Source organism: Monopterus albus, unplaced genomic scaffold (genome assembly GCF_001952655.1).
Source record: "Monopterus albus unplaced genomic scaffold, M_albus_1.0 scaffold131.1, whole genome shotgun sequence".
Taxonomy (NCBI): Eukaryota; Metazoa; Chordata; class Actinopteri; order Synbranchiformes; family Synbranchidae; genus Monopterus; species Monopterus albus.
In genome coordinates, this window is record NW_018128011.1 from 334,939 (window position 1) to 350,790 (window position 15,852).

The 15,852-nt window shown below is 41.0% G+C and overlaps 1 protein-coding gene across 1 annotated transcript in view; it reads right to left on the minus strand.

Moving 5' to 3' along the window:
• The window catches only part of nfixb (nuclear factor I/Xb), a 122,375-nt gene that overhangs the window by 14,037 nt on the left and 92,486 nt on the right, over positions 1–15,852 (minus strand). The window contains 5 exon segments of the mRNA XM_020613208.1: positions 6,365–6,439; positions 9,454–9,584; positions 10,484–10,604; positions 12,074–12,148; positions 14,038–14,103. Of these exon segments, the coding sequence (XP_020468864.1) occupies positions 6,365–6,439; positions 9,454–9,584; positions 10,484–10,604; positions 12,074–12,148; positions 14,038–14,103 (468 nt within the window).

Sequence of the window (15,852 nt, forward strand, 5' to 3'; positions counted from 1 at the left end):
GGGGGGGGGGGGGGGATACTGTGAGGATAGGGGCATAGTGTCAGGAGAGAGAAGAGCTGGGAAATGCAATGGCAGCCCAACTACGGTCACCACAGGCATGTATGAACAACACAGCAATGTCCCACTCGCTGCTCTTACTCAGAGGGAAAACCACTGACACCAGTTCAAAAGATGTCTCCTATTTAAAATCCAAACTAACTGACTAGTCCCAAGACCGCAATAATCTCAGAGTTATGGGAACACAGTCAACAAACACACCAAACAACCATCTTACTGCACTTGTCGGGATGCCTTTCTAGAATGAAGGGGATCCTGGATGGCCTCATATCTGGGGCAGACTAGGGTTTTCAAGTCAAAGCCAACATGAGCTATGCAACTACATATAGTTGCAGAAAAGCTTGGCAAAACTCACATCAATAAATCCTCTGGTGTAGTACTGTCAGGTATTTTATGTTACTGCCTTAAGATATACAGTATTTCATAAAGAAGTGTCTACACACACACAGACAGAAAGACATGGACACGCTGCTCGGGCTGGGCAGTGGGCACCAGCCAGTGAAGGCTGAATGGGATAGCAAAAACACAGAAGGAGTTAACCAGTAGAGAAGCAGTGGATGGCATGGCTGACACACACAGACTAGCATATTAAAGTGTCCCCCTCTGTCTATAAATGTCAGCCAAGGCTAGAGGACTGCAGGAAATATCTCACAGTTTGGTAAAAACGGGCACACTAAGTATAGGCCCTGGTCACCAGTGGACCAGAAACATGGCCAAAAGTGTGAGAGCTACAGATAAAAGAGGTTGTCTTCTGTGATCAAGGCCTTGTGTGGTGGACACTGAGAGAATTTATTTTGATGTATGGTAATCCAAAGGCACAATTTAGACTTTTAGGGTTTGAGGAACAGCGCCAAATGATGTATTTGACCTCTGCCAGGAACCGCAATGTTGAATATATGCTGAAATAAAACCCTGGAAAGAACAATCCATAAAACCAAGAATAATGAGGAAGCAGAAGTACAGAGAAGTACATCAACAGATACACACAGACCTCATTAGCTTCGTCTTTTGTTTGCTTCAGATTTTGTTGAAAGAATATGGTGATAAACAACGCTGGCCAGCAAAAGCCCCATTAACTACTAAATGACACAATATTCACACATATAAAATAAACACACTCAAATAAAGACGTGGGTAATTTCAACATGGCCCGAAGAGATGTGGAAATAGATTTTATGAGCTGAACATATAAAGTCTAACAGAGCAGATTTCTGAAAAGCTTTTTTAATGCTACACTGGGAAATGTTTTATCACTATTTACCCACAATGCTCACAGGCAGCATGGACGCAGCTGTGCTCGTGTGGGCACAGACAAGTATAGAAAAAGGTGGGCGCCAGCAATTATGTTCAGCTAGGCTCGTCATGTGACTCCACATGTAGGTGGGAGGAGCGGAACTGTAGGCAGGATGAGATCAATGTTATTTACTGACAGAATTATGAAAAAAATAAATAATGAAGGCTACACACACAAAAAAATTACAAAGCTTCAGATTTTCATTGGCTAAGAAAAATCTTCCTGTTTTTAGCTTAGTAATGATGCATTTTTCAGCCCATTCAGTGGGTGTTTAAATGGTTTATTTGTCTATATTTAAGAACTACAGGAAAATTTCCAACTCAAAGTTTACTCGAGCAATTCAAAATGACCAAATTTAGAGATAAGTAATTTGGACAGTGACGGTACAGTACTGCATTGCAAATGCAGTTTTGATGAACCACAAGTATTGGTGGACAAGCTGGGATCTTTTACTTAAGTATGAGTAGTACTGCCAATGTCAAAAGTCTTGCACTCAAATTTTTACTTCAGTAAAAGTATAGAATTATCAGCAAAATGGCACATTTTAAAAGGGACACTCCCTTGATTTTACACAGGAAAATCAGGAGCCTGTGAAAACAGTTCTCTTCTGCGGCTCTGTGTGGAGACTTCCTGTTTCGAAAAAATAACCGAGATAATGTTATAGTGATGTCATCAGGATTACCTTGACCATCATTAGTGTTTTTCAATGTGTGCCCTTCCCTGTACCCGTGTTCTTGCAGACGCATTAAACGTCATTAGTCACAGCCCAAACACTGTTCTAATTAAAAGTCTGCATCCAGCCAAGTACACAAAAAAACAAACATCTTCTGGCTCTGCCCTTTTTATCAAGGATACTTTGGGAGCTGACTTGCATGGACTTAAGACAGCCAAGTATCCCTGAATGCAATGCGCACCAGTTATCTGTGATAGCAAAGATTTTGAGTCAGAGCTGAAGTGGTTATAATTTTCATCCTAGGACTGGTATTATGCCACTTTATTAAGTTTTGCTATTTTGCCAGGTGAGAAAGTAACCACTTATATTTAGAATATGTGGTCCATCTACCAATTTAGAAATTTGCTCCAACAATTTTGGTTATGCCGATACCTGTTAGCGGACCAAGCTAGCTATAATGAGCAGAGAGCTGCATCTCATCCACATTTGAACTCCCAAGTATGGGAGTCCAAACTTAATATACATGATACTGAAAAATGCCAATCTGCTTGTTCAGAAGTGATGTAACATTACCAATTCCAGGTCCAAAATTTGGCTCATTCTCCTCTGTTCAATATATCGCAGTGTTGAGTTCCCCATTGTTTCAAGAAATCTGAATCAAAAATCATGGGCCAGCTGTCATTTTACCACTTTCCATGCAAAGAGAAAAAGAAACAGTTACAGTTGATTAGGCAAAACACAGTATTCTCAAATTTTAATGAAACTTCTAAAAGTGCACAGCTTTGCTGCTCTGTAATATAGCTAGCTAGGTAGCGCCCAGTTAATGTAAACACTATACACTGACACATTTTACACTGATGAAACCAACAGTAAAAGCTGAGAACTACTTTACTTCGATCTTTAGGATCATTGTCCTGCTGCATCACCCAGCTTGTTGTGTGCTTCAGCTTGCTGACAGCCACCCTGACATTATCCTATAGGAAACCTTGATAAACCTGGAAATTCACAGAGATGTTAACCAACTCCAATGAATCCTTTAAGTCCTTAGCTGTTTCTCTAGGGTTCTTTTTTCTACCTTACTGAGAATTCTTCATTGTGCCTTTGGAATGTTCTTGGCTGGGGGCTTCTCTCCACTTCTGTGTAGATTAGCCACGATAGCAGATTATCTCCATTTATAGACTAACTGATCAATATCTAAAGTCTTTGACATGACTGTAACCCCTTCCAGCTACATACAAATCAACAGCTCTTTGATCGTAGGTCTTCTGAGATCTCTTTTTTGTGAGGCATGGCTCAAATAAGCCGATGCTGCTTGTGAATAGCACACTGTCACTGTTTGAGTCAAGGTGGTTCTAAACCACATCTCCATTTTCGTTTGATTGATTGGACTCCAGGTTTGCTAACACCTGACACCAGGTGAGGTTACGTTATCATTATTTTTTCCACCATCACGGTTTAGTGGCATAAAAAGCTTCACGTTATCATTATTTTTTCCACCATCACTTTGTATGTTTAATCGCTGTGTTCAAAAAAGACATGAAAGATCATGACTGTTGTGTTTTATCAGCTTAGAAATATCATGTCTGTTGATATTTGTGACTTTGGTGGTGATCAGATCACATTTCATGACCAATTTATGCAGAAAATCAGGAAACAATGTCATTACATTTTCTTGCGACAAAGTATATATCAATAAATTTACTATGACATGTAATAAAGTTTGGTTATTATTCCACCAGCTAGAATGGCTACACTGACTACTGTATTTGAGTCAAAAGAATCTAGTCCTTTTTTTTAACACTCAGTGATGCCTCACAAAAAAAAAAAAATTGTGTAGAGGGTGACAGGCTCCAGTGTTTGGACTTGGAAGTGGAACATTCTGTCACACATAACAAGCAGAAAGGGTAGGACCTAATGAAAAATACTATCAAGTTGCATTATGGGAAATGTAGAACCCACTGGAGCATGACCCAAAGAGACAAAAGGCCCAGGATATCCTGGGCACTGTTGTTTTGATTTTGATTATTCAATCTTCGTAAAAAAATTAGCTTCTCCTAAGTTCCTAATCAATTACAACTACAGTGCTTTCTATTCATGGCTGTTCCACAATTTTACATGGGGTGCTGATAAAGTGGATAAAACATATAATTTAAACTGCCATTTGGGTTCCATGCTCATACTGTTAAAAACAGAAACCCAACATGTTGTGGATTCAATGCATCCCCACAATAAAAACCTGTTTGGCTCCAGTTCCTCTGCGGTATATACAGGGATGACTGCATGCCACCACATCCCAAAACCAATTATAACCAGCTTATTATGCATAAACAGCCTTAAATTATACATATTGTTTTTAGTCTCTGTGATATTCCCTAATTAGTCAGTATCTTGCTGAAATATCTAGTACTACTATATGTGGCTTCTCAGTGAGGAGCAGCAAATGAGGCCCAGATGCCCAATGAAAGCTTCGTCTGATAAAGCTAACAGAAGTTACTCTGATCTCTCACTTAATCTGTATGTGTGCGGGTGTGTGTGAGCCTATACACACACACACACACACACACACACATACACACAGTTGTTTGTTCTACATTATTTCTGTGTCCTGCTCCTGGCACACTGTGTGAGCAGACTGGCAGCCAATTGCTCCTATGACCCTCTAGTCTTGCCACGCTAACAAGCTGGCGACCACACAAACCCCTTAACTGTCACAGAACTTGTGCACTAGCATGTGCAAACACACACACACACACACACATACATACACACACAACAGGGAAAGAAAAGAACTCGCATACCTGTCATTCAAGTAGGCAGGAAACAATGTACATTCACAGAGTTATCTCTCCCATTAACTGACTACCTCACACATCATTAGCTCTCATAAACACTATGGTAATGTGCATCAGGCAAAACAAGGACACTTAGGACCACAACCACACATACATGACATGCCTAAATAATTAGCTGGAATTCTCTGTGAACACCTTCCCCACCTTAGTGAAAAGTTGATAACAGGGTTTCCCGCCAGTGAGCAGCAGGAGCAAGCAGGCAGAAGGAGAGAACGGAGCAGAGCAGAGCGGGAGACAGCAGACTTAATGATGAATTGCATGATCACCTGCTATGCCTCGGAGCTTTTCATTCAGGTAGAGAATCACCTCCAGAGCAGGCAGAGGAGGAGGCCTTCCCCTTCCCTCCTCCTCCTCCTGTCCTCCACCCCTCCTCATCTCTCACTCCCAACACCATCACCACCATCACCAGAACAGATGTCTGCTGTAACCCAGCAGCTCCCTTTGCTGTAGACACATGGAGGCGCCATCTGGACCAGAACGCTGCTCCTCTCCAGATTGGGTAGTGTGTTTATTTGTGTGTGTATGTAAATCAGAAGAAGAGTGTGCTTAAATTTAGTTTTGTGTGTGTGCGTCTGCATGCCATTTGTAAATGTACATGTTAGTGACTAAGCATGTCTCGGAGACAGAAGGTGCCTCGTGCATTGATGACACACCTGAGTGCCTTTAATCGTATTTGTTTGGGTCGCATGTTGTTTTTCCTTTCAGAGACGATTGCGTCAGGCCTAAGGCAGGTGGGACGCCACTCAACAGCTCTGTCTAAACAACCAGCTGCATGAAGTGGCTAACGCTACTACTCAACAAACTCTCATTCATCCCACTTTCCCCTCCTTCTGTGTCTTTCATCGCTTGCATTCTCTCTCAGGGCTCAACAACAAAATTAAAAACACCCAAACCACTTAGCTGAATGTTGCTGACAAATTCACACTGCCTCAGAAACTCATGACAATGTGGTTTTTGGATAAGATAATGCATATATTTAGTGGATTGTTACTCAGGCAGTGTACATCAGTATAAGAGTAACACAGAAATGTTTTCATGCACTAAGGATGTCTTTATTCTCCTCGATGTCTGATTTCTTTCACAGATTTACAACATCTTTGAGGCAGACAGGCGGTGGATGCTATGTGGCTACTGGGCAACCAAAAGGCTTTGGTAAATCCACAATAGACAACAGCAGACATCTGGTAGAAACACAACTCCACCCAGCAGCAGCATAGCCAGAGAACAAGACACAAGATAGGGATGAAGAGAAGAGAAGAGAAGAGAGGAGAGGAGAGGAGAGGAGAGGAGGGGAGGGGAGAAGAGGAAAGAGAGGAGAAGAGAAGAGAAGAGTAGAGAATAGAAAGAAGACCAGCTCAGAGAGCTTACAGGAAGTGCAAATAGGCTTGAATAAAAGAAAAGAGAGAGATGCACACAGATTGAGGGTGGTGTGAGCTGAAGTAGAGCATGTATACATGTACACAGTATAATGTTTAATGTTGTTCTAACCATGGTAAGGAAACTGCACTCCATCGCTCTCATGCTTAATCTTCCTCTCCTGCACACTGGCCAAATGGTGCTGCACTGAAAGGCCAAACAGGGGAGAAGGGAAGAGTTAACAATGGAGGAGGGGAGGAGAGAAAAAGACAGAAGAAGAGATGGAAAGAATGAGGGGTGGTTAAATAATGGGCAACAGGGGATTTTAATGTTACAGAGTGCAGCAAGTGCCTATAAAATAGTTACATCATTACTGCTGGCAGTAGTAAAATGGCAGCATGTGAGTGGGAGTGACTGTTATAAATGGGAGAACACATGACAATTGAACAGACCAAAGTCAAATACTACTACACCCATGACATATTCATGAAGTCTAGAGTAAATACATTTGATGTGATACACATCATAATGGTTAAAAGTGCTGTAAGCCAAAGGGTGAGTGGTTATGATTTAAGAGGTAAATGGTGCTGCTCTGTTGTAATGCTCAAGAAGACAACAGATGGCAAAACTCTGAAGGTACCTAAGTAATGATGTGAAAAGAATTAGTTTGACATTTTGGCAAATATGCAACTTGCTTTCCTTATGACAGTTTTGTGACAAGATTGATACCACTCTCACGACTATAGGTAATAGGTTATATGAAGCCAAAAGTTGGTTAATGTTAGCTTAGCACAAAGATCAAAAAATGCTAGCTTGTTGTAAAAGTAACACAATCTGCCTACCAGCACATCTAAAACCTAACTATTTAACATGTTACATCTTGTTAATTTGATTCATACACAAACCAGTGCAAAATGCGGCTGGAGCCAGTAGTCGGTTAGCCTAGTTTAGCTTAGCAATATAACTGGAAATAGATACATTGTTGCCTGGCTGCTAGGTAACAAAATCAGCCAACCAACATGTCTAAAACAGTAATAAACATTTCAAATCTTGTTTTTATCTGTATAAAGTGAAGTGTAAATAAAAAAAAAAAACATGTTCTATGCTTCCAGCACTAAGCTCACTGGTTGCTGGCTGTAGGTTGTTTTTTTAATCGTACAGACATATGAGTGGTGTAAATCTTCTCAATTAATTCTTGACAAGAAAGCAAATAATCACAAATAGAAAAAATATCTAACCATTCCTTACATATAATACAGTGAAAAGTATATAAACATCCCACTAAGTTAGCGTTGGCACTATGTCAGTTTAAGTCTAGTGAACAAACTGAAGCAGATATTTATACAAAGAAAACTCTATAGAGCTTTGCTAGTTCTCTGTGGCTTTGACAATGTCAGACATCACACTCTCACATAAACATAATCCTGGAGTTAAACTCCATTAACATTAATGCCACAAAAACAATTTGAACAAAATATATTAATCTTCACTCTGACAACTCAGATATTAAACATAAGATAGACAGGGCACTACACCTTTTCACACTTTCAGCTAATAAGCATATTTAGTTAAAAAGGTATAATGAAAAACTGAAGAGTAACTTTAATTTAAGAAACAATGTCTTAGCCACTCAGGATAACAGACCTCACCAGCACAGATTTTTTTGTTATTACAAAATCTTCCCCATTGAAAATTACTCTCAAATCTGTGGCACTGTTTCTAGACAGTTTTTAAATGTCATGTTTCACCACAAATAATCGTTTGTTCACCTCCTCATTCACTAGTGTGGTGGCACAAGTTTAAGTGCCTCTGCAAACCCTCTACAGATAAAGCAGAACGTATCTACACAGTGAAAACATGCAAACTGAGCAAATATGTTTTATGTGTTTTGGGTACACTGGCCTTTTAAGTCCCTGCTGCATGTGAAAAAGGATGCTATAACCTGGCTGCGGCTTTCTGATGCCCCTCATCCGCAGAGAACCTTGGTTTGCTTAGTGAGGGTGGGGTCTTATTAGATACAAGGGTGTAAAGTGAAGTAGAAGTGAATGGAAGAAGGTGAGAAAGTGGGAATGATGAAGGGGGTTTCTGTAATGAAGAGAGGGGTCGACACAGCACAAAAGCAAAAGGGGTGTGTTGGTGGTGGAAGGGGGAGATGGCAGAATGGAGTTGAGCTGTGGCCTCCGGTCCATTTCAAGTCAGTCAGTGTAAAATTATCACTGTAAATGTTTGTATTACAATATGTGAAACCATATTTTTCTGTTTCTCACTACAGGCAATAGGGTGCTAAATGAATTTTATGCCAAAGTAGAACAGTTTTGGTTGCTTCACATGGGAACTTCCTAGATTTGTGTTTTTTCCGCCTCTTCTCACTAGTTTGAAGTGGGTGGGAGTCGTAAAATCTACTACTACTATGCGCCAATGAGGGTTAAGCAATATTTGAATCAAAATCTGAGGACAGTTGAGGGGTGATTTGGTTATGCTGGGTTTTTCACTTTTAAACTATTATTAAATAATAACCAACTGTGTTTTTTCCATACTGGCCAATATTAGCCACAAAGATTTAAAGGAACAGTTCACTATTATGAGAAAAACACTGTAGTACTAACTAGGGAGATTTATGGTGTAGGTACTGAAATCTTTGAACAGAGCCAGGTGAGTAGTTTTCCCCTGTTTTCACTCTTGTGCTAAGATAAGCCAACTGGCTGATGGCTAGCTTCATATTTACAGTACAGATATAAGAGTGGTATCAATCTAACCAATAAATACATTTCTTAAACTCTTGAACTATTCCTTTAAATGTTAGAGAGGACTACTACCCACTAAGAGCCGGGGTCTGTCGGAGGTTTCTTCCATTAAAGGGAGTTTTTCCTCCCCACTGTCGCCAAGTGCTTGCTCAAGGGGGATTTATTGGGTTTTCCCTATGTAATAATATTGATAACAGTAAGGTCTAGACCTTACTTTGTAAAGTGTCCTGAGATGACTTTTGTTGTGATTTGGCGCTATACAAATAAAATTTGATTTGATTTGATACCTTGGATTGAAGGGGCTTTAAATTTCATTATAAAGCCAGAAAAAAAACTTTGCCTCTTGAGAAACTTCTGTTGCAGTGTCCATTTAAAAATCTGTTAAGTTTTTGTAACTGAATTGATGTGGACCTCAGGCCAGCTCCTGAAGAGGCATCTAGAATGCGTGCAGAATCTGATGGGTAGGTTGTGGCAGCCCTGCATCCACATCATTAGGCCACCCGCTGGACTGAGAGCTGCTGCCAGCCGCCGGGGAACGGCCTGAGTAGAAGACATCATCCACCGGGCTCTCCATCTCACTGTCGTCAATGGACTTGCGCTTGTTGGAGCTGAGAACAAAGACAGAAAGGAGTTTGTTGCTTGCATGTTAGTCTAGCTTTCGCACTAAAATTAACTAGCACTAGCACTACTAATAGGCTTTCAGGGCTCTAAAGAACACACACACATAGCATTTAAGGACAAATGTGAGTGCTTATTTCTCTCAGAGTTTAGGCATTTTCCTGCATGAAATCAACAGTAACAACTCAAAATGTCAAGGCTTCCCTTCAATGTGTAGTTTTGGTATTATGTTGTAGCCAAGGGGGACAGAACAGCACAATTGCGAGGCAGTGAGACAAACATGAGGCCAGAATTTATTCTGCATACTGTATTCATACTCAAAAGCAGCCTCACGATATGTTGGAATGCATTCTTGCGTGATTGCAGATTCTTATAGACTCATACATCTGTAACCAATAAAATAAAATGGGGCTGTGAATGTAGAGTGATCCAGAATGTTTAAATATGCATGTGCATATCTGTGTGACAGCATGTGTTTGAGGCTTTTGTGCAAGTGTGATGCAGGGACCTGTGTTATATTAGTATCAAGGTAGATATTCTGTAATGAGTGTAACTACCTCCGTGGGAGACTTGCATAAAGCTCCATTTCAGTCCTGCAGCATGAGATGAGTGAGAAAAGATGACAGAGGGAGTGAGGGGGGAAAGAAACAGACAAAAGACAAAACACAGACAGTGTGACGGACAGATCAGTGGGAAAAATGAGAGAGAATGAGGAGGATTAATGGTGGAGAAGGAAGAAGGGTAGGAAAAAGGGAAAGAAAGTGCACAATCAAAAAGCACAGCAAGCTAAGCAGAAAGACTTTAGATGTTAGAGAATTAAGAAATGAAGAATATTAGTACAGAATAGCTACATTTTGAGCATGGGTGTTTTGTGTGTCTATGTGTGTACCTGGTGGAGGGAGTAGAGGTGATGGAGCGCCGTCCCAGGGTCACCTGGTTGATGTTATAGTAGCCAGGGCTGTCCAGGTCAGCCAGGGAGAAGTTGGGGCCGGTCGCAGTAGCCACTGGGGCTGAGGCACATGGACAAACACACACAGACACACAGTACATATAATAATATAAAAAGCTGGAACAGCATTGTGAAAATAATTCCATCTTTAATTTCTACAAGGACAAGACTGGTGTTAACTATTATTTCCGATTTCGGGACAGCCATGTTATTCTGTCTGTTACCATTGTGGTCCAGACCTAAACAACAACCAGATGAATTGCATGACATTTTTTACATTCATTGTTCACAGCTGACATATCCTAATGACTTAGGTGATGCCCTGACTTTTCATCTAATGCCACCATAATGTTAGCATTTCCACTTTTCCAAATATAGTCGGTTTATAATACCCCATACCAAATAGCTGGCAAACTAATGACTGTCCCACTATCCTCAGCCGTGCTCTGTGTTTAGCAAATTTTAGGCTACAAGCTGCATTAAAATGGTAAATATTATACCTGCCTAATTGGGATGGGACAATATATCCAAATTCAATATACTGAAATACAAAAATGTCACAATACGTGCCATTTTGTCTAGCAATATATGATGTGGTCTCCATGAACCAGCAGCTTTATATTTTTTGTAGCTAGCCTAACAGAACTTGTCAATATGTCTGGTTGTTCTTTACAAAATCTAACCAGGGAAAAAGAGGAATAAAGTACAAGTATTCCACAGCTAGTCATACAGTTGTTATAGAATTTTTAATTGTATCATGACTAAATCAAATCGTACACACTTTATTGTGTATCGAATCGTATAGGGAAAAATCTTCCCATCCCTACCGCTTACGAATCGTACACACTTTATTGTGCATCGAATTGTATAGAGAAAAATCTTCCCATCCCTACCGCTTACAATCAGCATGTTAGCATTGTCACCCCAAGCATATTAGTCTGTTGAAGTTAGTACTCAGCTCAAAGTGGCGCTGTGCTTATCTGCAGCCTCACAAATCATGGCTGGAGGCTAATTCTTGTCTATTACTTTCTTATTGTGAAGAAGCCCCACCAAGGGTCCAAAATCAATAATGCGTTAGTGCACCTCTCAGTGGATGAACTAATTTACTTTTAAGCGATTATTAGTGAAAACTGGACTCAACAGAGTATTATAAGGGACAGATTAAAACACGTATGGTGTGCTAGGAAGTATCTGGGGCAGCTGGAGGATGAATGTGGAATGGAGTCAAAATAAACTACAGTGTGTCTATGTGTGTTCAAGGTAGAAGAGGAGAATGCCAGCCATTGCTCACTGGGCTCACTGATGTGTTTTTGGATAACAACAGAGCTCCAGCACAGAGGACATCAGGCTTTGAATATACACACACAGCACTGATTGTCACTGAGAGTCGGAAATGCATATAGCACCAAACTTATCCTTAAAGCAGCAATTTATCCATAAAAGTCAATCTGAAGGTGACTAATATGAGGTGTACTAGGAACGATGTACTGTATGGAGAATTTGACAGGGGGAGTTAGAGTGGCGACTTACTCTGCGACACGCGGACCAGCTCGGCTACGTTCCACACCCCTGAAGTCACAAAGCAGTCCTGGAAACTCAAGTGGCCTGGGTAAAAGAGCGAGACAGAAGAAATGTGTGTGAGAGAAGGGCTGCAGGATACATGAATAAAACTATAAACAGACAAAGATATGCACAATCATCAGTGTATGCACACACACGCTGAGGGTGCTGAAAAATGGAAAGCTTGACACAATGCGCTTTCTGGAACATTCAACAGGCCTTGGGTTTGGATATGTTTTTGTTTCGACTGTTGACAGTCCAACACACACAACCAACAAGTTCTTCTGAGTCCACTGATACTGTAACCTAAACCCTAAAGAAAAATTCTGGTTTGTTACATCTTGGGTGTGAATTCCACATCTTTGGCCATTGACTATATCAATAATGATGACTGTACTCACCAAAGACACTGCTGAGATCTAAGAACACAAAACCTTTGACTAGAACTGCAGCCATAAGAAACTTACAGGCAAGAATGTCATGAGGTGTCTGACATTCAGACAGGTTGTAAAAAAGCAAATAGTTTATCCAGATTAGCTGAAGCACTTTGGTTTTTGAGGTGAGTGCATGTCAGATGTATTGAACCTGAAAACTGGTCTGTAAACTGATGATGGAAACAATGGAAAATGGCTGAATGTTTCCTTTGCTTTAGCTCACAATGTAAATCGGACTAACTTGGAGGATTTGTGTAAAACCTCTAAGTTCATCTGAAAGCTCACGTCTTGTTGAAATAAAGCAGGATCACTTACTGTACTATACACTAACCATCCACCCTAAATATGGAGCACAGGCCTAAATCTAACCTTGTCCTAACCTGTAAAGCAGCTGTAGTCAATATTTTTTACATTTAACGAAGGATCATTATTACTTGTATGTGAAAGGAAAAGTTGCTTGTAGTGAGGAACCGTTCAGAATCATCTGCTGACTTCTGTAGTTCCTCTCAGCTTTACAGAGTGTTTTACCTTCTTTTACTTTGTTATAACCTAGAACTTCAAGTTGTCATTCACTCTCACAGCTCTCATCAGCGCCATGTCCAGTGGCAGAAGGCAGAGTTTTCAGGGAAAAAGCTCTAAACCCAGAAAACCCAATGCAACTAACAGCCATAAACAGCTGGTTTCTGCTGCAACTTTAACTCTAAAACCAACTGCTAATTCTTCAAATGTGCCTGAACCTAAACCTGATTCTGGTTCTATTTAAAAACACAACCTACATACATGAACTAGGTGGCTAAAGTTTGCCAAAAGCCTACTGAGAGAGTCTAAATAACCAAAACTGGTTACTGACATTCATAAAGATGTAGGCGCTCAGCATGCATGTGCTGGTTCTGAAGTCTTGTAAAGCGTGTAAGATGTTCTGCTCTATAATGTCAATATCCTTAATATCCTGTGGCATGCAGCCTATATAGAGACCATCCCTAGGCTCCAGGGTTGAGTGAGTTTAAAATGCATAATCTTCCTCCAGTTCTGCTCCCTTCTCTCCTTCCTTCATGTCATCCTTCTCTCCATCTGTCCATCATCTCTCTCCTCTCTGTTCTCTTCACCCACTCACCTCTCATTTTCTTCTCATCTCCCACCCCCCCCATTTTCCTTCTGTTCTCCATCCCTCTTCTCTTCACTCCATCCCTGTCCAGGGTTAACCACAGCGGGGACAGCGCATGAGGTCAGTGCTCAGCTCGGCAGTGGCCATGTGGTTCCCATCTTCTAATAACGTCAGTGTGATTTATGAGTGGACCGCCACAAGCCCCACGCTACACTACCATCAGCTTTCCTTACCATAATAAACTTCGACCCAACTCTGTTGGGACACACTTGCAAACAGAGAGGCCTGTGTGTGGAGGTAGTGGGCATGTACTAAATGTGATTGCATATAGACTCAGGCATGCGAAACATTTTTTTACATGTATATGTGCAAAGGGAACACACATGTAAGCTTACCATTTGGCGGGGGCTTGACGTCTGCGTCTCCTTGCTGGTTTGAGTTGTCTGATTGTCCTGATTGTTCTGCAAGACAGAAGAAAGGAGAAAGAGGGGGTTAGTGAGGTTGACAGATGTCTGGACACTACCCAAGGTGAGGGGGTAGGTTAGCATCAGAGGGAGCTCTTCAGAGGCTGGATGGGAACCAGAGCCTTCAGTCAATCTTTCCACTGTGGACAGACAGACATGGGGCTGAGATTAAAGATGGGCACATATTTCTGCTCAGGCAGAACCTCAGTTGAAAGTCATAAAACTGCAAATAAAAATGTTGATAACCTTAAAGTATGCCATAGTGGGAAATTGACTTTTCCGCTTTATTAGTAACCGTGTCAAAGGAGAACTCAGTTTGAGGTGTCTTTAATGCTTGTTTGTTGCTTTTAAACCTCTTCTCTCCATTTCTCCCACCCAAATGTACTCAAATGTACAAAGACTATTTTAATTGAGGTGTAAAAAGTGTAGGTTGAGTAACTTGTTAGAGGTCCCAAGAAACCTCGGCTTCTCCACTGCTGGGTAATTCTACCATGTACATTTTTAGGCCCTAGACATTCTTTGTGATGCCTTTTGACTGTGTGTTTTTAAAAAAAGGCCACTTTCCTCACTCACGTAGACACACACATTTGCTTTCATTCCTCATGGTGACATTACATTAACTTGCATTCATTTCCTGCAGATTTACCCTAAGCATGACCCCTAACCTCAGCCTAAACCTGACCACAAGTCACCACTAAAAAATTCTATGATTGATGTTGTTTACATACAATGTGACTCGGTAAACAGGTTTCAGTCCACACAACAGGAGTCATGTCACTCACACACACACACACACACACACACACACACACACACACACACACACACACACACACACACACACACACACACACCAGACTGAAAATGTAGGTTATGTAAACTGTTCCTAAGAAAGCTCAGCTTCCCCACTACTGACTATTAAGTTGAGTTGTATTTATAAAATTTGGGTTCTAGATTTGTGTTGCCTCTTGAATGAGTGTGTGTTTATCTCAACAAAACTACTCTTCTCTCTTTCTATACTCTTCTTTCTGGAGCTCTGAGACACACATTTATTATTATTTTACTTAAAATCTCTTGGACATCACAGGTCTGGTGAAACTTTAGAGATCAAAAAGAAAAACCCTGAGCTTTTCTAGCTGTAAATGTACATTTTTTTAGTTCTAGGCATTGTTTGGACTGCATCTCCTGTGTAAGTTTATCTTAACATCTGCCAGGACAGGCAGGCAGCTAGTTCTGTTTGGCCTGCTGGCTGACACTTTTCTTCAGATGTGTAATGCAGCTTTATTTTATGGTTGTATCATATATACCATTAAGACCAATTACCACACAGTGCTGAAGCTTTAGGGCTGTCCTGGGCCAAGTCCCTCTATCCAGAATGTGGCCTCCTTGTAGCCACTACTAGGCCCCTCAATCTCAACATCTTCTGAGCCCAAATCAGCATCCTAATTTTGGGTAGCAGTAGTGTGCTATGTGCCAGCAAACTGCTGCACTATTCACCCTCTCTGTCTGTTGCCAAAACCAAGAAAACAAAAAGATACAAAGAAAATCACCCCATCACTCCGAGTCAAAATGAAGAGGAAAAACACACAAGGAAAGAGTTCCTTTTTTCTCGAATTTCTGCAGGAGTGAGAGTCCATCTTCACAACTTTTTCCCCTCAGTTCGTCTCACATTCATTCCATTTCTGCCTCTCTTCCTCTCTCGTGCTGTCGCTCTGTGGAATCCTGGCAGCCATCTTAGTGCTTGGC